General features: G+C 39.8%; 1 protein-coding gene across 5 annotated transcripts in view; it reads left to right on the top strand.

Annotated features, from left to right (window-relative positions):
• The first annotated feature begins 4,879 nt into the window (after positions 1-4,879).
• cux1b (cut-like homeobox 1b) overlaps positions 4,880-24,024 on the top strand; it is a 214,341-nt gene continuing 195,196 nt past the window's right edge. For all 5 annotated transcript variants that reach the window (XM_062060265.1, XM_062060266.1, XM_062060264.1 and 2 more), the window contains exon 1: positions 4,880-5,015. In XM_062060265.1, the coding sequence (XP_061916249.1) occupies positions 4,953-5,015 (63 nt within the window). In that variant the 5' untranslated portion in view covers positions 4,880-4,952. The remainder of the gene's footprint in view (positions 5,016-24,024) is intronic.

Below are 24,024 nucleotides of genomic sequence, written 5' to 3'. Positions count from 1 at the left end.
TCAGAGCTATGATAAAAACATTAGCGCTCCACCTACGCCAGCCCTCATCTGCTCATCAACACCCGTGCTCACCTGCGTTCCAGCGATCGACTGCGCTACGAAGAACTTCACCCGATCATCGATGCGGTCGGCGGCTAGCGTCGGATAGCGCGTCTGCTATCCAACTCAAAGTCCTCCTGGTTGTGTTGCTGCAGCCAGCCGCTAATACACCGATCCCACCTACAACTTTCTTCTTTGCAATCTCCATTGTTCATTATACAAATTGCAAAAGATTCACCAACACAGATGTCCAGAATACTGTGGAATTTTGCGATGAAAACAGAGCTGTTTGTATTGTGATACAATGTGTCCGAATACTTCCGTTTCAACCATTGACGTCACGCGCATACGTCATCATACATAGACGTTTTCAACCGGAAGTTCTCCGGGAAATTTAAAATTGCACTTTATAAGTTAACCCGGCCGTATTGGCATGTGTTGCAATGTTAAGATGTCATCATTGATATATAAACTATCAGACTGCGTGGTCGGTAGTAGTGGGTTTCAGTAGGCCTTTAAATAGTCTTGATTGCGAAAACAAAGCAGGTGCGGGCAATAGCACTCAAAGGAAGGCGTGAAGCTGCTACAGGAGAACACCAACAAAACAGGAAAGGTCACCAAAATAACAGCGCAAGACAGGAAATAAAGCACTACACACAGGAAACAACAACAAACTCAAAATAAGGCACGACAACCTGGTGGAGTTTCATTTTTTAACCTTTTCTGCTGGTGGTGTGCCTCTGTGTTTTTTTTATAAAAAAATTGTCTAGTATGTTCAAAATTTTATTTAAGGACTTAACTGCAATAACAAAGGGCAAGCGGTAGAAAATGGATGGATGGATGTACACTAAGATTTTTTGTAAAAATAAAGCCAATAATGTGAAGTGAATTATATTTATATAGCTCTTTTCTCTAGTGACTCAAAGCACTTTACATAGTGAAACCCAATATCTAAGTTACATTTAAACCAGTGTGGGTGGTACTGGGAGCAGGTGGGTTAAGTATCTTGCCCAAGGACACAACGGCAGTGACTAGGATGGCGGAAGCGGGAATCGAACCTGGAACCCTCAAGTTGCTGGCACGGCCACTCTACCAACCGAGCTATACCACTATAATGCAATTTTTGTGGTCCCCTTTATTTAGAAAAGTACCGAAATAATTTTAGTACCGGTACCAAAATATTGGTATCGTTACAACACTAGTATACACATCAAATGAATTAGCTCCGTTTTCATCGCAAAATTCCACAGTATTCTGGACATCTGTGTTGGTGAATCTTTTGCAATTTGTTTAATGAACAATGGAGACTGCAAAGAAGAAAGTTGTAGGTGGGATCGGTGTATTAGCGGCAGACTACAGCAACACAACCAGGAGGACTTTCAGATGGATAGCAGACGTGCTAGCCGGCGACCTCACCTTGACTTCCTCCGTCTCCGGGCCGCCGACCCCATCGGTGATCGGGTGAAGTCCTTCGTCGTACCGCCAATCGCTGGAACGCAGGTGAGCACGGGTCGTGATGAGCAGATGAGAGCTGGCGTAGGTGCAGAGCTAATGTTTTTAGCGTAGCTCTGTCGAGGTTCCGTAGCTAAGTTAGCTTCAATGGCGTCGTTAGCAACAGCATTGCTAAGCTTCACCAAGCTGGAAAGCATTAACCGTGTAGTTACATGTCCAGAGTTTGGTAGTTTGATTGATTGATTGAGACTTTTATTAGTAGGTTGCACAGTGAAGTACATATTCCGTACAATTGACCACTAAATGGTAACACCCGAATAAGTTTTTCAACTTGTTTAAATCAGGGTCCACTTAAATTGATTCATGATACAGATATATACTATCATATATACTATCATCATAATACAGTCATCACACAAGATTATCACATTGAATTATTTACATTATTTACAATCAGGGGTGTGGAGGGGGTGGGGGGTAGGATATGGACAGCAAGTAGTGGACATATAGAGAGAGCGAGAGAAAGAGATCAGAAGGCATAAGAAAAAGTATCTGTATTTGATTGTTTACATTTGATTATTAGCAATCCGGGGAGGGTGTTAGTTTAGGGTTGTAGCTGCCTGGAGGTGAACTTTTAGTGCAGTTTTGAAGGAGGATAGAGATGCCCTTTCTTTTATACCTGTTGGGAGCGTATTCCACATTGATGTGGCATAGAAAGAGAATGAGTTAAGACCTTTGTTAGTTCGGAATCTGGGTTTAACGTGGTTAGTGGAGCTCCCAAAGTATTGTTGATCTTCTGTCTATCCTTCCAGTCAGGGACTTATTTGTTTTGTTTCTATATGCAGTTAAGCCCGATGCTATCACGTTAGCTCAGTAGCTAAAGTGCTTCACCGATGTATTGTCGTGGGGATAAAAGTCACTGTGAATGTCCATTTCGCGTTCTCGACTCTCATTTTCAAGAGGATATAGTATCCGAGGTGGTTTAAAATACAAATCCGTGATCCACAATAGAAAAAGGACAGGGTGTGGCATCCATAGAGCCCTTTTACCGAAGTTACGGTCAGAGCGAAAAAAGATACGTTCTGCACTGCACGCTAGTCCTTCACTTTCACGTTCCTCATCCACAAATCTTTCATCCTCGCTCAAATTAATGGGGTAATCGTCGCTTTCTCGGTCCGAATCTCTCTCGCTGCTGGTGTAAACAATAGGAAAATGTGAGCAGCCCTTCCTCCGGTGTCGTCACGCTACTTCCGGTAGGGCAAGGCTTTTTTTAATCAGAGACCAAAAGTTGCGAACTTTATCGTCGTTGTTCTATACTAAATCCTTTCATCAAAAATATGGCAATATCGCGAAATGATCAAGTATGACACATAGAATGGATCTGCTATCCCCGTTTAAATAAATAAAAAAATCATTTCAGTAGGCCTTTAAAGGCCTACTGAAACCCACTACTACCGACCACGCAGTCTGATAGTTTATATATCAATGATGAAATCTTAACATTATAACACATGCCAATACGGCCGGGTTAACTTATAAAGTGACATTTTAAATTTGCCGCTAAACTTCCGGTTCGAAACGCCTCTGAGGATGACGTATGCGCGTGACGTAGCCCGGCGAACACGGGTATGCCTTCCACATTGAAGCCAATACGAAAAAGCTCTGTTTTCATTTCATAATTCCACAGTATTCTGGACATCTGTGTTCGTGAATCTGTTGCAATCATGTTCATTGCATTATGGAGAAGGAAGCTGAGCAAGCAAAGAAGAAAGTTGTCGGTGCGAAATGGACGTATTTTTCGAACGTAGTCAGCAACAACAGTACACAGCCGGCGCTTCTTTGTTTACATTCCCGAAAGATGCAGTCAAGATGGAAGAACTCGGATAACAGAGACTCTAACCAGGAGGACTTTTGACTTCGATACACAGACGCCTGTAGAGAACTGGGTCAACACAGACTCTTACCAGGATTACTTTGATTTGGATGACAAAGACGCAGACGTGCTACTGTGAGTATGCAGCTTTGGCTTCTAAACATTTGATCGCTTGACCGTATGTGCGCAACTTTTTTTTGCGTATGTACGTAACTTTTTCAAAATATATAAGCTTTATGAACTTTGGGTTAGGTGAACGGTCTTTTGGGCTGAGTGATTGTGTGTGTTGATCAGGTGTTTGAATTGTATTGGCGTGTTCTATGGAGCTAGGAGCTAGCATAGGAGCTAGAAGTTAGCATAACAAACACGCAGGTGTTTTTATGCAGGATTAATTTGTGGCATATTAAATATAAGCCTGGTTGTGTTGTGGCTAATAGAGTATATATATGTCTTGTGTTTATTTACTGTTGTAGTCATTCCCAGCTGAATATCAGGTACCGTGAGTATGCAGCCTTGGCTGCTAAACATTTGATAGCTTGACCGTATGTGCGCGTCACGTACGTAACTTTTTTTAAAATATATAAGCTTTATGAACCTTGGGTTAGGTGAACGGTCTTTTGGGCTGAGTGATTGTGTGTGTTGATCAGGTGTTTGAATTGTATTGGCGTGTTCTATGGAGCTAGGAGCTAGCAGAGGAGCTAGGAGCTAGCGTAACAAACACGCAGGTGTTTTTATGCAGGATTAATTTGTGGCATATTAAATATAAGCCTGGTTGTGTTGTGGCTAATAGAGTATATATATGTCTTGTGTTTATTTACTGTTGTAGTCATTCCCAGCTGAATATCAGGTCACCCCCGGCTCTCACAGCATCTTCCCTATCTGAATAGCTTCAACTCCCCACTAGTCCTTCACTTGCACTTTACTCATCCACAAATCTTTCATCCTCGCTCAAATTAATGGGGAAATTGTCGCTTTCTCGGTCCGAATCTCTCTCACTTCATGCGGCCATCATTGTAAACAATAGGGAACTTTGCGTATATGTTCAACTGACTACGTCACGCTACTTCCGGTAGGGGCAAGCCTTTTTTTTTTATCAGATACCAAAAGTTGCAATCTTTATCGTCGTTGTTCTATACTAAATCCTTTCAGCAAAAATATGGCAATATCGCGAAATGATCAAGTATGACACATAGAATAGATCTGCTATCCCCGTTTAAATAAAAAAAATTCATTTCAGTAGGCCTTTAACTGATGCAGTACTTCCAAGCAGCTGATTGTCTAAATAGCCCCCTAGTGGCCCAACTAACATTATTTTTCTTTTATCTTGAATAACAACATTGTTTCAGGTGAAATATAAAGCCGAATTTGGCATTTACCTGCGAATTCTGTGTGTTGATAGAAACGCTATTTAAGCAATTACAATGGCGTTATTAAAGCGACACTCCCGCAGAGAGACTCCGCTCCGTGCAGCCGCTGCGCTCCGCGACGAGGAGTCCGGTCCGGGTGTTCCATCCTCCCGCTCCTCTCCACTGAACTCCAACCCCGCGCGCTCTATCAGCATCTCATTCCTGTCTCAATATGTCTCAAGATGGCGGCCAATGCAGGATCGATGTTTCAATATTGGAAGCGCTTTGACTTGCAACAACTACAGGTCAGTGTCGATCTCTCTCCGGCTCGCTCGGCTCCCTTCCGCCGAGGCTCTTGCTCGGTGGCTTGGCATTTTGTGTGCTTTTGTCCGCCTTCCGCCGCCGTCGTCTCGGTCGCCTGTTTGTACCGCGGGGGGAAGAGAAGCCGAGAGCTCCCCCTCTGCCTCGCATTGATGAAAGTGGCTGATCAGAAATTGATCCTCTTTGTTCAATTCTGCATCGATCGGACGCCGCTATTGGGGCGACCGGCGGGCGACGACACGGCGGGGACGCGGGGAAATAACAAGACAAAAAAAAGCCCTCTTCACAAAAACGGTGCTCCTAGTACGGGAAAGCTTTGCTTCTTCGCCACCTTTTTATGGCGTGTTGTTCAACTTTTAGCGAGTAGTAGTTAGCCTGGAGCTTTAGCCGCCGTCAGCTAAATGTTTTACCGGCAGGACAAATAATACAACAAAATACAAACAACACTCGTTATTCCTCCGTTTTTATGTGTTATTCACTAGCAAGTTTACTTGTTAGCAACATCTTTGGGCTAGCGGTTTGAGAGCTGTTTTTAGACACTAACACTGCCACGTACACTTTGTTTGTTGACGACATAAATATTAACGAAGGAGGTTAGGGACCTTTTTTTACATTTTTTTTTTTTTTGGACGGCGAAGTCCAGAAATCGTGCCAAAGGTAATGATCTGGACATGCACGCGTTATGGAAGGCGGAACCGGATCGAATATTGGGCCCAGTGTGCGTGTGAACACAGCTAGTGTATATTAGAGGCAGTTTGACCTATCACAAGACACCCAGACAATGGCACTGTTGTGTGTGTGTGTGTGTGTGTTCTTGTATTTCCACCCTTCTTGAGACACCAACAAGGAAAAGTACCTTCCATATGAGGACCGAAATCATGGTCCCAATACGGAAAAAAACATTGCAGCCTAATAGAGAGCCAAATACCAGAGTCCGTGAACATTGCTCCAAAGTCAGGATTTTTTGTTGATTTAATGTGCGTTCAAAAGTAAACATTGACAGGTGCAAAGGCAGCAATATATGATAAAACAAGACGGCAGCGAAAGAAGGACTTCCCTACTCGTCCCCTGAAAAAAATCGTGCCAGGTGAACGGCTGATTTTACGGCTTCCAGTGCTGACGTAAGACAACCCGCGTTGTCTTTTTTGCACCATGGACCGGTTTAATGTAGGCATTATTTTCAGGGACCGGCATTCCACTTGTGCCAGATAAATACAGTCAGTCAATCAATGTTTACTTATATAGCCCTAAATCACGAGTGTCTCAAAGGGCTGCACAAGCCACAACGACATCCTCGGCTCAGATCCCACATCAGGGCAAGGAAAAACTCAACCCAATGGAACAATGAGAAACCTTGAAGGGGACCGCAGATGTGGTCCAGTCCATAGTAGATCTAACATAATAGTGTGCGAGTCTAGTCCATAGTGGATCTAACATAATAGTGTGAGAGTCCAGTCCATAGTGGATCTAACATAATAGTGTGAGTGTCCAGTCCATAGTGGATCTAACATAATAGTGTGAAAGGCCAGTCCATAGTAGATCTAACATAATAGTGTGCGAGTCTAGTCCATAGTGGATCTAACATAACAGTGTGAGAGTCCAGTCCATAGTGGATCTAACATAATAGTGTGAGTGTCCAGTCCATAGTGGATCTAACATAATATTGTAAGAGTCCAGTCCATAGTGGATCTAACATAATAGTGTAAGAGTCCAGTCCATAGTGGATCTAACATAATAGTGTGAGAGTCCAGTCCATAGTGGATCCAACATAATAGTGAGAGTCCAGTCCATAGTGGGGCCAGCAGGAGACCATCCCGAGCGAAGACAGGTCAGCAGCGCAGAGACGTCCCCAGCAAATACAGCAAAAATAAGTGCATGAAAAATACAACTCACTATAACGCTGAATTAGTGGGAGCTTGTTTCTTTGCAATGAGATGCATATGGAAATCAGCCTTCGGCTACAATCTGTCACATTTGTATTTGATATGTTCATGAATGTGCGTTGTATCATGTTACACAGTTATAGCAAATATAACAACTTCCTATGAGGAGTTTTATTGTACATCTATAAACAAGCTTATTGGATTGTTTAGTGGGACAGGCCAAAATTAAGTCAGAGAAAATGCAGTCCTTTATAAATTATTTCAAGTTTCTTTGCGGCCCAGTAGCAAACGCGTTACGGATCGGTACCGGTCCCCGGACCAGTGGTTGGGAACCACTGCCATATGTGACCATAGGATGAATAAATACACTACGGTACTAAGACGATAGTGGCCATTAACAGTTAGTGTCTACAGCTGGGTTGCCCAAAGTACGGCACAGGGGCCATCTGTGGTCCGTGGCTCATTTGTCATCGGCCTTAAGCACATCACAAAAAACTAAAAATAGAGATCTCATTTGCACCCCCTGGTGGTGAGATCAATCAAAACTAGGGTGGTCCCAAAAAGGAGGGATTTTTCATACTGACTGTGTGTCAGTTTTAAAGTGATCCCCCTCTGGTCAACATATGAAATAACAAGTGTGTGTAAAAATTTTAAGTGCTTCCCCATGTGGCCAACATATGTAATAACAAGTGTGTGTAAGAAATTGAAATGCGCCCACGTCGGCCAAAATTAATTAAAAAAAAAATATATATATATATATACACAGTAAATATGTATATAGAGACATACTGTAATGATATGAAATAAATAATGAAGATTAAAAAACATTAAAAACAAAAAATTCAACAACAAAATTAACTAAAAGCAGTCTTTTTCTCACAATGTGTCGACTTTTTTCTTATAAAATTGGGAACAATTTCTCATATTCTTTCTGTCTCTGTAATATTGCAATATTTTCTCGTAAAATGATTACCTTTTAATGCAAAATGGTGACATTTGTCATAAAATTCAGACTTGTATCACAATATTGCCATTTTTTGTTCTTGTAAAATAGTGACATTATGACTTTTGTCATAATTTTGCCAAGTAAAATTCAGGTTATTATTGTAATATTGCCAAAATGTTAAAGTTTTCTTATAAAACTATGACGTTTGGCCGGTAAAATTATGACTCTTTTCATAAAATTGCCAAAACTTTAAGCTTTTCTTGTAAAACTGTGACTATTATTGAGTAAAATTAATCATCATAACGTTGCACAAATGTTCAGTTTTTCTTGTAAAATGTTGACTTGCGTTGAGTAAAATTACAACTTTCATTATAGTTCTGCCAAAATTCTAAGTTTTTCTTGTGAAATTGTGACCATTTTCTTGTGAAATTCCAACTCGTTTTTTATATTTGCATAGTATGTATATATTATTAATGTTGTAAATACAAATCTTTATATATCTAGAAAGGGTGGTCCTACAGAGGTAGGCATTTTTCAGAGGTCTCAAGAAGGTAACAAATACAAGAATGTGTGTGTTTGTGTGTGTGCCCCCTCTCCCTGTGGCATTTAACATGGCCCTAGCTGGATTTCAACTTGATGAATATTAGAAGCCCCCTTGCTCATTAACATAACATGGTATTATCTAGGCTAGTGCCCCCCCAAATCACACATGGTTAAAACTTAAAACATTTTTTAGGTCACTGCAAGTGTGTTAGACAAAAGCACACTGAATAAGTCGTCCCCCGGCAGCCTTTGTGTTGCACTTATGCCACATCATCAAGGCTTCACTTCTCCTATTTATTTGATCCTGCGCTGCCCTCCTACCCCTGCTCCCTTGTTCATGCATTATGTAAAAAAAATGTGCTGCTCTCTCTCCTTGCTGTCCTCACTATCTCCCTCCCCCTTCCTGTTCACCCACCACCTCCATCCAATCTTGCCCTCCCTTCTTCCTACCATTTTTATTTTTTTCCGTCTCCTCGCTGGCCCTTCACCCCGCTCTCACACATTTCTCCCTATTTGAACTGGAGTGTGTGAATTTGTGCGGGATCAGTCTTTTTTTTTTTTTTCCTTCCTCTCCGCTCCCCTCCCCTCGTAGATTGACTGCCAGCATGGACAGTGAAGGCAGCGCCAGCAGCCAGGACATGAAAAATGCATCGCATAAGTTTGTGATAAGGCCCTGGGTAATTATGGCAAAGGCCCCTATCACAAGCGATTAGTCAGGACCGTGAATCTGAGCGTGTGCAAAAAGGCTGGCGCTTGGCAGGCCTGTCTGCAGGATAGGAATCAGTCAGAGCTGGTGTGTGTAGAACTCCTCAGAACATTCACTGTCTATTATTGATGACATCTTATTTACTCTCAGTCCCACCAAAAGGCTACTGGAGGAAGGCCCTTAGAGAAGGACCATTTTCATCCTCATTCCGGTCCATTTTTTTTGTCTGTTCATGCAGCTTTCCAGAAAACCGCATAGTTGGAAATATCTTACCTACGACGAGTACAAAGTGTGTTTGAATGCCAAAGGAGGTCAATTCAGTGTACTCTTGTCAGACGCACTGAAATATTATATTTGACGAAAGTTTTTTTGAATGATAAATTATATATTTGAATGATTTTGATAACCTGGGGGTGTTCTGCAATCCTATTTCCATGCCAGTGTTTAGTAGAATAAAACTGACGACAGGAATTGGCATAGCGGTGACTTCTCCAAGAACTTCTGGCAGCCATGTTTTTTGTTTACGTTTGAGGTCAGAACTCAGACTTTCCAAGCGGGATCGTTTTCTTGTCCAAAGCCTTGTATGACAAATTTACTTAAAAATGGTATACTTCCCATTAGGCCTGGGTCGATGTTCGGTAAGTCAATGAACCGACGATAAATGAAACTTAAGTTGGTAAGTTTTCCAGCGTCTATAAATCGCCATTTGCATACTTTCAAGATTTTCACGCTTTTTGTCGCTTTTAGCCGCTTTGTGCCATAACAGAATGAAAAGAAAGAGGTGAATTATCTCGTCATTAGCCACATGTACATGGGCAAAATGTATTTAATCTGATCGGAATCCGGATGAGAATGTTATTGTTTACATGGACCCTTAAAAATTATCCGATTAGGACGTGAATTTTAACGCATCTCACCTTAAATCCGAATACTTTACTTTGACATGCGCACCACATACCGTAATAGGAAAGGTGTCTTATTATTTGTGCTATGGCACCATCTTTTAGACGAGTTCTCTCACTGCAGGTGCTAAAAAAGCAATGACTTCCACTGTAAACAATCATGGCTTTGTGCATTTCTGCTTGTCCAACGTTGTCACAGTATTTATTTATCAATTTATTTCTTCTGTTCAGTACTTTTGTTTAATCTCTCTTTTGAAATGGAGTTATTCTGTACCATTTATGTTGCGATATGTATGGGTTGGCGTCTTCATGTTACGACATTCTGTACAGTGTACGTCCGTGAGGCTAGCAGTTAGCACTTAGCATAGCTGTAAGGTTGTGAATAAAACAGCTCCATTCAGATGTCAAATGTATCACTCCTTTTATTGTTGTATCGACAAATGACACTCAAGAACATACTTTTGTTTTTGCTAGCCTCTGTTTTAGAGTAACAAACTCAACAGTATATAGCGTTACTTGTGTCCATGTTGACTGGTGGGAGACAGCAGCAAGATAATCGTTTTATTCCGAGACTAATACATTTAGTCCCCGCTCCACCACCAAAGCATGGCTGATGTCAAAGACATGCGCAGTAAGGATAATTTCAAACCGAATTTCGTAAGAAGTGTTTTCATGTGCCCCAATCCGAATGACTATTGGCATAAACCATGTGTCTCCATCCGAATTAAATTTTGATCCAAACGTGAGTGATCAGGTCAGAATGTTCCGAATGGCGTGTTTACATTTAAGCATTTTTATACCGGTTAGGCTTTTAATCCGATAGGTGGCGACTTGTCCTGAATGTACATGCCATACCCCAGTGCAGCTGGATAGGCTCCAGTACCCCCCGCCATCCCAAGAGAGACAAGTGGTAAAAAATGGATGGATGGCTAAATGTGTCCATGTGCACATAGCTTTTAAGTTTCTTTGAGTCTTTGTGCGGCGAGGCAGTGCAACTAGTTAGCATATGGTAGCAAATATAGACAAAATGATCACAAAACCAAATGCCACCATATTTCAGTTTAAACCTTTGAAACAAGATTAGCGTATCGAACACAACCGTAGATACACGACAAACCTGCACTTCCACTTGAAACAAAACCACACGACAGTCCAAACTCACTTCGCTTTTAGTGAACAAGCCAGGCCAGTGTTTACAAAACAGTGTGGTGAAACACATCGCCAAAGACACGCTGCTAGTTAATACTGTTATAAAACGAGCATTTCTAAAAGTGCTGCAAATGTTTGACAGACATTTGTCATGTTGTCCAGTCATTCCTCACTCAGAATCTGTCAGACTTCAGGTTTGTTTTGCATCTTACCTGTGAATACATCTACTTATAATGTAGTGTCTACACTGTTACTCTGCACTTTTGTTTTAAAAGGTCCAAACTCGATTGTCAATTAAGTAATGTAAAACTCTACCTCTGCCTACATGTTCAATATTGATGTGCAACTTTGTCAATAATTTATTTAGCCATTTTATTTATTGTTTTGGTTGCGTATGTTTGAGGCCCCCAAACCCTCCTTAACATATTTTATTGCTTTTAGTTGTGATTTTTGTTCAAGTGCATTTTATTATTGTTATTTGTTTTATTTATCTTGGGGATTTAAAGGTTTACGTTACAATTCATATGTTGAAATATACGAGAAATACAAGTATTATTATGTATTATCATTACATCGTTTAATTTGGTCCCATAAAATATTGACAATAATATCGTTTATCAGCAGTAATTTTTAGGCCAATATATCGTCAATCAAAATTTGTTGTCGGCCCAGGCCTACTTCCCATTGGTGTTTGGTGTGCAGCAGTACACCATATTGACCTGAATGTGAGACAGTATAGTAGGGCTGCAACAACTAATCGATTAAAATTGATTATAAAAATAGTTGGCGGTTAATTTAGTCTTTGATTCGTTGGATCTATGCTATGCGCATGCGCAGAGGCTACTTTTATTTTTTTAATAAACCTTTATTTATAAACTGCAACATTTACAAACAGCTGAGAAACAATAATCAAAATACGTATGGTGCCAGTATGCTGTTTTTTTTTCAATAAAATACTGGAAAGGATAGAAATGTAGTTTGTCTCTTTTATCCGATTATTAATCGATTAATTGAAGTAATAATCGACAGATTAATCGATTATCAAACTAGTTGTTAGTTGCAGCCCTACAGTACAGGTTGTATTCACCTGACGTCACGTCCGGCTCATTAACTATGTCAGCCTCGAAATGGGAGGCCAGAGAAGGTTGTTTTCATAGCGTTCTGGGCAACATTTTGCCTCTCTCGAAGAAAAATGCCCTACGCTTGCGTAATCAAGAAGGGCGAAAGATGTCAAGATTTTACCAAACAACGAGAAAAATGACTCTCAAATATACAGTATCACTCCAGTCCAAGGGAGTTGAAAAACGTACAAGTTTGCAGTGATCATGTTAAAGGTTTGTTTATTTTTCTTTTAAAGTTTAGTATTTCCCTTTTAAGTGTTATCTTGATATTATCTGAGTTTGATCTTGTTTCGGAGTTCTTAAAACACATTTCTGTCACGAGTGTTTTGTAAAGCACCAACTCGGCAAGTCAAAATAAAAGAAAGCAAATGTGAGCAAAACCTAAAAGAGTTAAGTTTTTACCAAAGGCAGCAATCGTAAATAAAGCTTCCAGCACATACTCAACGTTGACATCTACTGTATATATTTTTATACAGATGGGGAAAAATCATGTGCACTCATAACAAAGCAACAAACATGGCCGAAACGTTCCCGGCCATGCAGTGATTGAGCTGTGATCACTTGTCTGTCTTCTTTCACAACACAGCCATGCCTTCAGTGGTCTCACCGGTTGTCTTTGAGTGGTTAACATAATGGGAATATGAACAACAGACTGTTAGTGCTGAATCTTGTTCCTTTACAAGGACATGTACTCACAAAACGCAAAGCTAAATTATGAAATGCAACCTTACCTGAGTATTACCAATTCACAATTTATCCGGAAGAATCTCGATACCAGTTTCCTTGATCCAGTCAAACACAAATCATTTGTAGATCTCGAGGCTTTTCCAAGCTTTCATCTGTTTTGCCGTGTAGAATGGCGGTGTGTTGTTCGACATGTGTGGAAACGCGACCGACGGCTAATCCTTGAGATCACTCGACAAATCTCTTTTTCTTAATGCTTAGTGATAGATTCCATTGCATGGTTATGATTTTTTGCTCGTATCTGCTTTTAGCGGTAAGATTTAGCCCCCTTGCATACTCGGATAGGTCGCACTCTGGATGCTTTCTTTACACTTTTTTTTTTATTTTTTTACTTCCGCTCAAAAGTCTTGTAACCGAATACAACCTATATTTTTTTCTGTGGAATAAAGACTGAAAAAAGTCTGGTTTTCTTATAGTTGGGGTCTGGAGTTTTATACAGGTACATGCCAACAGGTGGCTCCCAATAAATTCTCCCTTAAGAGAGTCAGAGCTTTTCTGCCTTTCGCTCGCATAGGCCTGGACAATACCGCGATAGTAATGGTAACCGTCATCATTTCGGTCAGAATAACTTAATAGAGACATTGCTTTTTGGTTGTGTTTTTGCAACATTGTGCTGACATAATATATTTTATTGTTATTAGTTTGTTTTTTTTAACTTGGATATTTTAAGATTTACATTCCAATTACAATGTTAAAATATAAGAGAAATACAAGTTTATTGGATTTGAAAGGGTATACTTGCATTATTACGTATAATCATTACATCAGTAGTTAATTGGGTCTCCAAATAATGTTGACAATAATATCGTTTGTCAACAATAATTTGTAGCTCCATATATCGTCCAGTAAAATTTGTTATTGGCCCAGGTTAACACTCACACATTTTAATAATTTTCCTGAGGGAACTCTCCTGAAGAAATCAATAAAGTACTATCTATCAGTGACCTGACTACACAGACCTGCTCGAAACCAGTGACTCCAAATCTGAGCAAACAAGGAGGTATGACACTAATTTCAAAACAGTGCTTATCAAAGAAAAACGAGTCATTAAACCGCTAAGAAATATTTGTTAGATTACTGCTATTGAACATATGATTTAATGATCATTTTAGTAATCGAGTGATCGGATAAAACTCACTATAGCCTCAATGCGTATTTTTGGGAAAATAGTTGAAATAAACCTTTTTTGTGCTTGCAATAAATAACCTTTATAATACATTTGTAATAAATGCACATCATTAACATATATTTATATTTATCCATATATTTTTTTAAAACACACTACTGCACTCTTGTGTTTTTTTGCAGCGGCATTGCAGAAACTGTTTGCGTATTTAAAGTTCTGGCCACTCAATGCTTTATGGATTTTATAAATTTGTATTAGTTACACTGAAACACTTAATCGATGCAACATAATATAAATGAAATCCTTTTCAAAATCGATTAATGGTTGCAGCCCTAACTTTGTCCATGTTGTCCTATATTTGATTCAGTATAGTTGTATATCATTGATATATGGTAAAAACATTGTTAGGGTTTTTGACCAAATGGGAGTCGTGTCTTGCATGTACTGTTGAAACGTCTTTTGGACATGGAATGTAATGTTTTAAACAAATGAATAACAAATATCTATTTTTGCTGAGAGGAATATATAAGCCATTTGTGAGTATTAATGTTAAAGCTATGACAAGACAGTGTTCCTACTGCAAAAGTGCTGAAAGGACAAAACAGCGGTTTTAGTTTTAGGCCCTGAGGATCAGAGGGAGAAACTTTGACCAAAATTACTAGATTTTAAACCAACACAGTCTATAAAAAATCTGGGCGTGATTTTTGGCTTCGAGCTGACTTTCATCCCACATATTAAAAATATTACAAAAATATGTTTTTATCATCTTAAGAACATAGCCAGAGTCCGCCCGTTTCTCTCTAAGGCCAACACGAAGGTGCTAATGCATGCTTTCCCCCCCCTGTCGTTAAAGACTATTGTAATGCCTTGCTCTCTTGCCTTCCCAAAAATAATAACAGAACTTTACAATGATGACCAGAGGGCGGGAGCACATTACACCAGTTTTAAAGTTTTAGGCTCCCTGTCTGCTTCACGGACGACTTCACGGAAGTTCTATTATTAGTTTTTGAATGTCTATAATGGCCTTTGCACCTTCTTATCTACTGGCCTGTTTTTACCGTATCAACCCTTGCGGATCCTGAGGTCCTCTGGAACTGGCCTTTCTGCTCTAACAAATACCAGAACAAAGACCCACGGTGAGGCAGCATTTAGCAACTATGGCCCCCACTTGTGCAACAGATTGCCAGAGAGCCTAAGGACTGCAGAGAGCATTGACATTTAAAAAAAAAAAAAAGGCTCAAGACACACCTTTTTTAATCAGGCTTTTTACTGATCATCTTAAACTCGAATGTTTTTTTATTATTTTATTGTGTTGTTTTTTATCGCATTTATTAATATTATTTACTATTATTCTTTCATTAGCCACATGCACATGGGCAAAATGTATTTAATCTGATCCTAATTTGGATTAGAATGTTACTCTGTACATGGACCCTGAAAAAAGAGATCTGATTATGACGTGAATTTTCATGCATCACACCTCAAATCGAAATACTTTACTTTGACATGCGCACCATATACCGTAATAGGAAAGGTGTGTTATTGTTTGTGCTATAGCGCCATCTTTTGTACGAATTCGCTCATTGCCGGTGCTGAAACAGCAGTGACTTCTCCTGTTAACAAATGTGGCTTTGACCATTTCTGCTTGTTCAACATTGTCACTGTACTTATTTAACAATGTTTTTTTGCTTCACTACTTTTGTTTTAACTTTCTTTTTGAATTGGAGCCATGTGCCATTTATGTTGTGATATGTACGAGTTGCCTCATGTTACCACATTCTGTGCATGTGCCTGAGGCCAGCAGTTAGCACTTGGAGTAGCTGTAAGGTCGTGAATAAAACAGCTCGTTGAGACTGCAACTGGATCACTCCTGTTATTGTTACATCGACACGTGACACTCCAGAACATACTTTTGTTTTTGCTAGTCTCACTTTTAGAGCAACAAACTCAACAGTATATAACGCTACTTGTGTACATGTTGACACAGCAGCAAGACAATCACCTCATTCCGAGACTATTACATTTAGTCCCCCTTCACCATCAAAGTATGGCTGACTTCAAAGACATGCGCATTAAGGAGAATTTCAACCCGTATTTCGGAAGAGGCGTTTTCATGTGCTACAATCCGAATGACTATCGGCATAAACCACCCGTCTTGATCAGAATTAAATTTTGTTTCCAACGTGTGTGATTGGGTCAGAATATTCCAGATGGCGTGTTTACGTGAAGCATTTTTATTCGGGTTAGGCTTGTAATCCGATTAATTGTGTCTATGTGCACATAGCTATTGTTTTTTATTTTATTAATGTAATATTCATATTTTTTATATTTGATCTTTACATATATTTGATCATATGTTTTATACTATTTTTTTTAGTTGGCGTTACTTTCAGTTATTCTCCAGTGTGGGATGCCTCAAAGGTGGCGTTTTTTTCCACAAATCCTCAGTGCCATGCTATGTTTTGTTTTGTTTTTGCTTTGTTATTGTCAATACTGGTGTGTGTGCGTGCGTGTGTGTGTGTGTATGTGCGTGTGTGCGTGCGTGGGTTTTCTTTTCTTCTATTTTTTTTGTACAGCGCTTGCCTGTGTATGAAAAGTGCTATATAAATAAAGTTTAACGTGGTTTGTTTTCCCCCCCTGTGATATAGTTGTGTATTGGACCTGAAAAAACTAAATGTTTCAGACAGTTGTCATCAGATTGCAGCAACAGTATTAGTATGTGATCACAGTATACACATTTCTCATGGTGGTTTTTGCAGCCTTTCCTGGTCTTTGTGAGAATAGGCTAGTGGCAAACACAATTTTAGTGTGTGTGTGTGATGCTTTTGATGATGAAAATCCAAGCCAACCTAGATGTCCGTAGCTTTAAGCCATCTCAGCCTATTCCTCAGGCTCCAGCTGCTGATGTTCATTAAAATCTTATTTGATCAGCGTGTCCCATTCCCCCGCGTCGAAACTAGCTAGGTGGTTGTTACAGGACAGAGAGTGCTTTGAAACAACGTCGCGAGCTGTTAACTTGTCTTCTCTGCATGCTTCCCCCCTTTTCTTTTTCCTCCACTTAAAACATAAATGGGTGCAACAGTAATGCTTTTAGCAAGGTCTTGCACACTCGCAAAATAGATCAGCCATTCAAAGATGACGGTGAATTACAGATGGAGGGTGTCTTAACAACTCTAATCCCTGTCCATCCATCACGGAGTGGAGTTTCTTTAAAGAAGCTCATCACTCTTTTTTTTTTTTTCCCTATTGTTGTTTTTCATTTGACCCAGTCAAGCAGTTTGCTTGGAACATTGTGTCTCTACTTGACAGTGATGGGAGATTGAGCTTCATTACTGGCAAGCCCTAATAAGATAAGAGCCTTTAGCATGCTTTGTATTTTATTTTTTGTGTGCATAACCTTGGCAAATTGGAAACAGAACTTTAGTCGGGCGCAATTTAGTAGCCTTAATGAAAGAACGTTTTCTTTTGGAGCCGAGCAGTTTTACCTCCTTCGAGGAGGTTAGGTTTTCATAGAAGTTAGTTTGTTACCAGGCATTAGGCATCACTTTTGCTTGTGAAACTGAATAGTTCTGGACGTTTTTCTTAAATTACATAAGGTGGGCATACTCAGGGATTTAGTGGTAGTTGGAAAGGCTGTCCTTGGTGGGAAAATAATTGATTGTTGATTAATTGTGTCCTTGAGCAATTAAGACAAAACAAAGTGCATATAGGGATATAAACGATATGAAAAATATTGTGACCAAGGTTATCATTATTGTTGCAGAAGTACTTTTACACACACTGAAATCTTTTGACCAAGTTTTTTAAATAACTAAAATAAATAGACACACTTTAAGAAAACCCACTATTTTGCATGTTTTGCTTTTTTTATGCTTTACTGATACTGTTTTAGTCTTAGTATTTTATCTGTGTTAATGGTTAAGCTTTTATTGTTTTAAATATTGGTTTGTACTGTAGCACGTTAAGACTTATTTAAATGAAAAGTGCGTAACAAATAAAAACTGTTAATATAATTTATTATTTCTACTTCGTACTTGCTGTACATATCCTACCAAGAGAGACCTACACTGTTACAATGTCCATTTCTCAGATGATATAATTGTTGATGAATAAGGTATGCTGATAGCAACCCAATCTAACCCCCCCGCCCCAACCCCCTCCGCATCCCACCCCCCGGATTGTAAATAATGTAAATAATTCAATGTATATTCTTTGATGATTAACTTGTGTGATGACTGTATTATGCTGATAGTATATATTTGTACCATGAATTGATTAACGTTAACGTGGACCCTTGAAAAACTTATTCGGGTGTTACCATTTATTGGTCAATTGTACGGAATATGTACTGTACTTTGCAATCTACTAATAAAAGTTTAAATCAATCAAAACTCTGATTAGACGGCCTTGAATGCACCTCTGTCTCGTATTCCTCTGAATATAGAACAATAACGCTGTACTGTACTCAGAGTGCAGCTTGTAGGTTCAATGTGCACAATTGAATATCTTAGTTGCTCAGACAGCAATGTGTTTGTACAAGTTTAGATTGTGGTATGTCTTTTTGCAATGGGGGAAAGACCTTAATGTTTCTTGTTTTCATGTTAGCATTTAGGCTAGCGAGCCGCGCCAGTCAGTCCGTGAGTTTATCAAGGTGCAGTTATCAGTCACTGTTTAAATCAACTACTGTGTCGGTCGAGGAAACAGTCCAATGCCCATCCCTTGTAAAAACAACATCAATACATAGTGTATTTAAGCTTGTATAAGAATAATTGACTATATTTTTAAAATGAAAAGTGATCTAGAGTGCATTCTTATGTTCCATCTTCTACCGGGTAAATTTAGTAAAGTCTTTGGTAAGCCGATCGCGGCCGGTGACAACCCAAATGGTTTAAATCTCTCAACGGCTGGCCTGCTGTTGTTGTCTGCAGGACTTTTTAGTGTTAATTTATGAGCTGGTTGTCTGAAGGCGCTGGTGGGGATATTTTTACCCCTACTGTTGCTGCACAGGCTGGCCGAGCGTAGAGGAAGAGGGGGCATCACGTCATTGCTTTTACTATAGCCAAGCAGCCCTCTGCCCAGTGACAAAACCTGGCATAGGGACTGAGCTTGCACTGTGTGTTTGATGGGTGTTGGCCACTAAGCATGAGTCAGTGGGGTGAGTGCATGGCAGGTCTTTGGTCGGCCCCCTGGTTTACTTTGCTCTCACTGTTAGGGAAGGTTTTAGTGTATCCCTGAAAGGGAAGAAAGACTGACAATCTAATATCTCAGCGGAAGGCATTCTTGGACTCTTCTATTCCCTATTTGTCGTCTTTCACCCTCCTGCTGCTGAGGGGAGTGTCAGGTACACCCAGTTTAACCAATTTAACAAACAAAGCAAAAAACATGAGTCATAATCTAATAATGCTGTCCAACACATTTTGCACCATTGTGGAAATTTTGATGGTAGCGTTTTTTTTGAGTAAAGATTAAAAAAAAAGCCCTGCACAGTTTGTGTAAAAACAGATAGTTGATTGTGCTTAAAAAGTGTGTGCGTGTGTAACCATTAATCCAAAATAAAATACTGCTTGTCATTTGTTTTCTTATGTCACTACGGCATCTGTGTTTAGGCATTCAGTAGTGCAAGCGTATTTAAATAAAGAATGTCGTGCAAAAGTTAACTTATTTTAAGAGCTCAATTCAGACTGAGACTCATTAGAAGCTCAGGAAGCCATTGTCCCTGACTGACTGATAACCAGTAGTTTACAATATTTCACTTTTTCACTATACTCCATTAACTCTGGGTGTTCCCATCAGGGTTTTATGATGCCTTTTCCTATCATTCATTTGTGAGATCAGCCAATACCGATCACATGTAGAAACTGTAAATCCATCCATCCATTTCCTACCGCTTGTCCCTCTCAGGGTTGTGGGGGGTGCTGGAGCCTATCCCAGCTGCACTCGGGCGGTAGGCGGGGTACACCCTGGACAAGTCACCACCTCATCACAGGGCCAACACAGATAGACAACATTCACACACTGGGGACCATTTAGTGTTGTCAATCAACCTATCCCCAGGTGCATGTCTTTGGAGGTGGGAGGGGCCTATCCCCAAGTGCATGTCTTTTGAAGTGGGAGGAAGCTGGAGTACCCGGATATTTTCATTTATTTATGGTGAGTGCTATTGACAGTGTAACAATATCAACAGAATATATAAACAAGTTCCTTATTCTCTTTTACTACTGCAAATTCCAGACTATAAGCCACTACTTTTTTTCCTACGCTTCGCACCCTGCGGCTTATAAAATGGTGCGACTAATTTATGGATTTTTTGTCATTAATGGCCATAATGTCTTGTGTTCAAGAGTTTTCATTAAACACATGCAGAAACACTGAAATGCTGTGTTATTGTTTGTGCTACGGCGCCGTCTTTTAAACGAGCTCACTGGAGGTGTTGCGGTTTGAAAATGTACTTCCTGTTTTAATGCATTGAAGGGGAATTTTGCCTATCGTTTACAATCATTTTGAGAGACAAGAACACACGCCAAGATTTTAAAGATGATTAAACGCTTGAAATATGCGGTTAATGGGAGTCACCGCTGTTGCGTTCAAAGCCCTCTAAAATAACTTCAAAACCCTCCATCAGCATTTTACATCCACACTGCAAGTGTATATTACAGTATATGTATGTAATGTAGTAACAGACACGCTCATAACAATATGTAATATGTACAATATTTGCCACATTCTGATTTCTTCAGTGCATTGATTTTTGTTTCCAGAGCAGCACATGTCCGATTTCTGGCAAAATGTGTGTTCCAACTTTCGGAAACAAACTCATGTGTGTGTGTTCTAACCATGGCAGTATCGATAACAGACTAGTTTAAACCTTTCACTGATAATAGTACTTGTGCACCTACTCAGTGGCCTAGTGGTTAGAGTGTCCGCCCTGAGATCAGAATCAGAATAGTTTTTATTGCCATTGTTTGATCGGTAGGTTGTGAGTTCAAACCCCGGCCGAGTCATACCAAAGACTAAAAAAATGGGAGCCATTACCTCCCTGCTTGGCACTCAGCATCAAGGGTTGGAATTGGGGTTTGAATCACCAAAAATGATTCCCGGTCGCGGCCACCGCTGCTGCTCACTGCTCCCCTCACCTCCCAGGGGGTGAACAAGGGGATGGGTCAAATGCAGAGGACAAATTTCACCACACTTAGTGTGTGTGTGACAATCATTGGTACTTTAAATGTGGGCCACACTCTGTATGGAAATACACAGTTAGCTGCTAGCCGCCTCTGTCGAAAATAAATACAGTGTCATCCAGAGGGGATCAGTGTTTGTGATCTGCATTGGCCGATCACATACTTTTTCACGGAAATCAGCCGATATCGATCGGTGGCCGATCAGTCACCTAGTATTTCATTTTTTTTTTTCATTTCATTTTTATTTATCTCCTTCATTGATGTGCATCTTTGATCAATAGACAATCAAACCTCAACAAAACTAAACACACATTTACACACCAATGCCTGAGAAGGAACAGGATGAAGAAAATCTAATATTTTCCTGCCCCCTTCAACATAATACGTATAGTCTTACTTAATGGATAGCATACAAACCAAACAAATACATCCAATTATAATGAGAATAAACAAAAAACATGAAGTACAAACCGAACAAAAAACAAATTAACATTTTACAAATTAAAATGTAAGGGTTTTATTGAGCTGTAAGCTATAATCATCAGAATGATTGATGACATTTGTACTTGGTACATAATCAGTTTGTATAATTTGACTGTCACTTTTTGAATTGTGTCACTGAAATAAATTCACGACAGTATTTTGCAATACTGTGATTCTTAATAATGTACAACTGACAGAGGGTACTTGTTTTGTTCACGGAATAAAAACAAAAACTAGCTTGTATGGAGTTGAAAGTAGTATGCTCAGCATCATAATTTTTACATTTCAAAGTTCTTACGCCTTTATTTGAGCCTGTCTACTGTAGGTTTAGACAGGACTTTCACTTAGAAATTTTCCCTCTTGATTTATTTGAGAAAATTTGACCTTTACATAGGATAAATGGCTAGACTCGATAGCTTCAATCATTTTATGACGCTGCTACGCTGTATCTGTGCGTTTGTTTTCTTCCAAATCATGCCCTATCAAAGTTGTAAACCTAAGGAGAACTGGGCAAATTAAGGCCCGGGGGCCGCATGTGGCCCGTTAAGCTTTTCAATCTGGCTCGTCGGACATTCCCAAATAATATTTTTAGATGTTTAGATGGAAAGTGTAGCTGCCATTATGATGTGCAGTGATGTTTTCTAATGACCGTAAGTCTTCAACTATACTAAGTATTTCAATGGTGGCGGCGTGGCGAAGTTGGTAGAGTGGCCGTGCCAGCAATCGGAGGGTTGCTGGTTACTGGGGTTCAATCCCCACCTTCTACCATCCTAGTCACGTCCGTAGTGTCCTTGGGCAAGACACTTCACCCTTGCTCCTGATGACTGCTGGTTAGCGCCTTGCATGGCAGCTCCCGCCATCAGTGTGTGAATGTGTGTGTGAATGGGTGAATGTGGAAATACTGTCCAAGCGCTTTGAGTACCTAGAAGGTAGAAAAGCGCTATACAAGTACAACCCATTTATCATTTATATTTATAATGGTTGGAATCTGCGCTTTTGCATGATATACTTACTAGTTACTATGGTAATCTAATTAGTTACTATGGTAATCTAATTAGTTACTATGTTAATGTAAGTCACAGCAGCTCAGACGAGGCACCAAGCAGTGTGGGTGGGGAGCGTTTCCACAGAGTGTTTCCAGAGCCTGAAATGTGGGTGTCAGGGACAGACGCGGAAGGAGATTTTTACCACAAAGTTCTAAAGCTTAGTGATATATCACATATATCGGATCGTAGGTGGGGTTTTTTTACCTTTCGCGTTCATATTTTGCTGTGTTTGTTGCATTTTTGTTGCATTTCGCTTGATTGTAAAATATGTGGATGGAGAGGGGGTGTGACGGTCATATTTGTCAATATTCAGTGTTTTATCCTTCATAGTTAATATTTTAAATCCCACATTCTTTATTTTCATGTACGTTCTAGGTGTCTCACTTAGTAAAAAAAAAAAAAATTCCATTCCGTTTAAGGCGGTCTGTCATAACGTTTTTAGCATTCAATCAGACATTATTGTGAGGTTTTGTATTAGTGTTCCTAAAAATAGATATACCGGCCCCCAGACACATTTTTTTCTCTAAATTTGCCCTCTCGAGGCAAAATAATTGCCCAGGCCTGACCTAGGGGATGCATGGATAACGTTTGTCCGAACCCAGATGTTGTGTCTGTCTTTTGAGGCATATTTGTAAATGTTGATTTGATGATGTTCTACTGTGCCTAGAAAATGTTTGATAAGAGTGCTGATTTTAAGATTTTAAATAAGGTTTGCACTGCCCTTAGTTTTTTCCCGCTACATAACAGAACACGTATACTAGACTTCCACCCTGCAAGTTGCAACAAGATACTCTTTCAAGTGTCAGGCATTATTTACAGACCCTCTCAGAGTCCCTCACCTTAAGGCATCATAGAGTTTTATCGGCTTTCATGACAGAATCAGCCATTATTTATCTGCTCACTATTTCACCAGAGACGTCACAGGCTTGACTGACCAGGGAACTCTCTGTGGGCTCTCGCAAGTACAATGGCTGTTTTGGACTTTTTCTGGCCTCACCTAAAAAAAGTTGTTTGATCAAAATCCTGCCACACTTCTTTGGGTCAGCCTTGTTAGACGTATTGCTGTAAATTAAAATATAGCTTTTGTTAAAGGGGAACTGCATTTATTTATTTATTTGCTTTTTGTTCACAATCATTATGACAGACAAGAAAACACGTCTTTTTTT

Source organism: Entelurus aequoreus, linkage group LG10 (genome assembly GCF_033978785.1).
Source record: "Entelurus aequoreus isolate RoL-2023_Sb linkage group LG10, RoL_Eaeq_v1.1, whole genome shotgun sequence".
Lineage (NCBI taxonomy): Eukaryota > Metazoa > Chordata > Actinopteri > Syngnathiformes > Syngnathidae > Entelurus > Entelurus aequoreus.
Note: the sequence above shows the minus strand (reverse complement) of the source record. Positions and strands in the feature narration are given on the sequence as shown.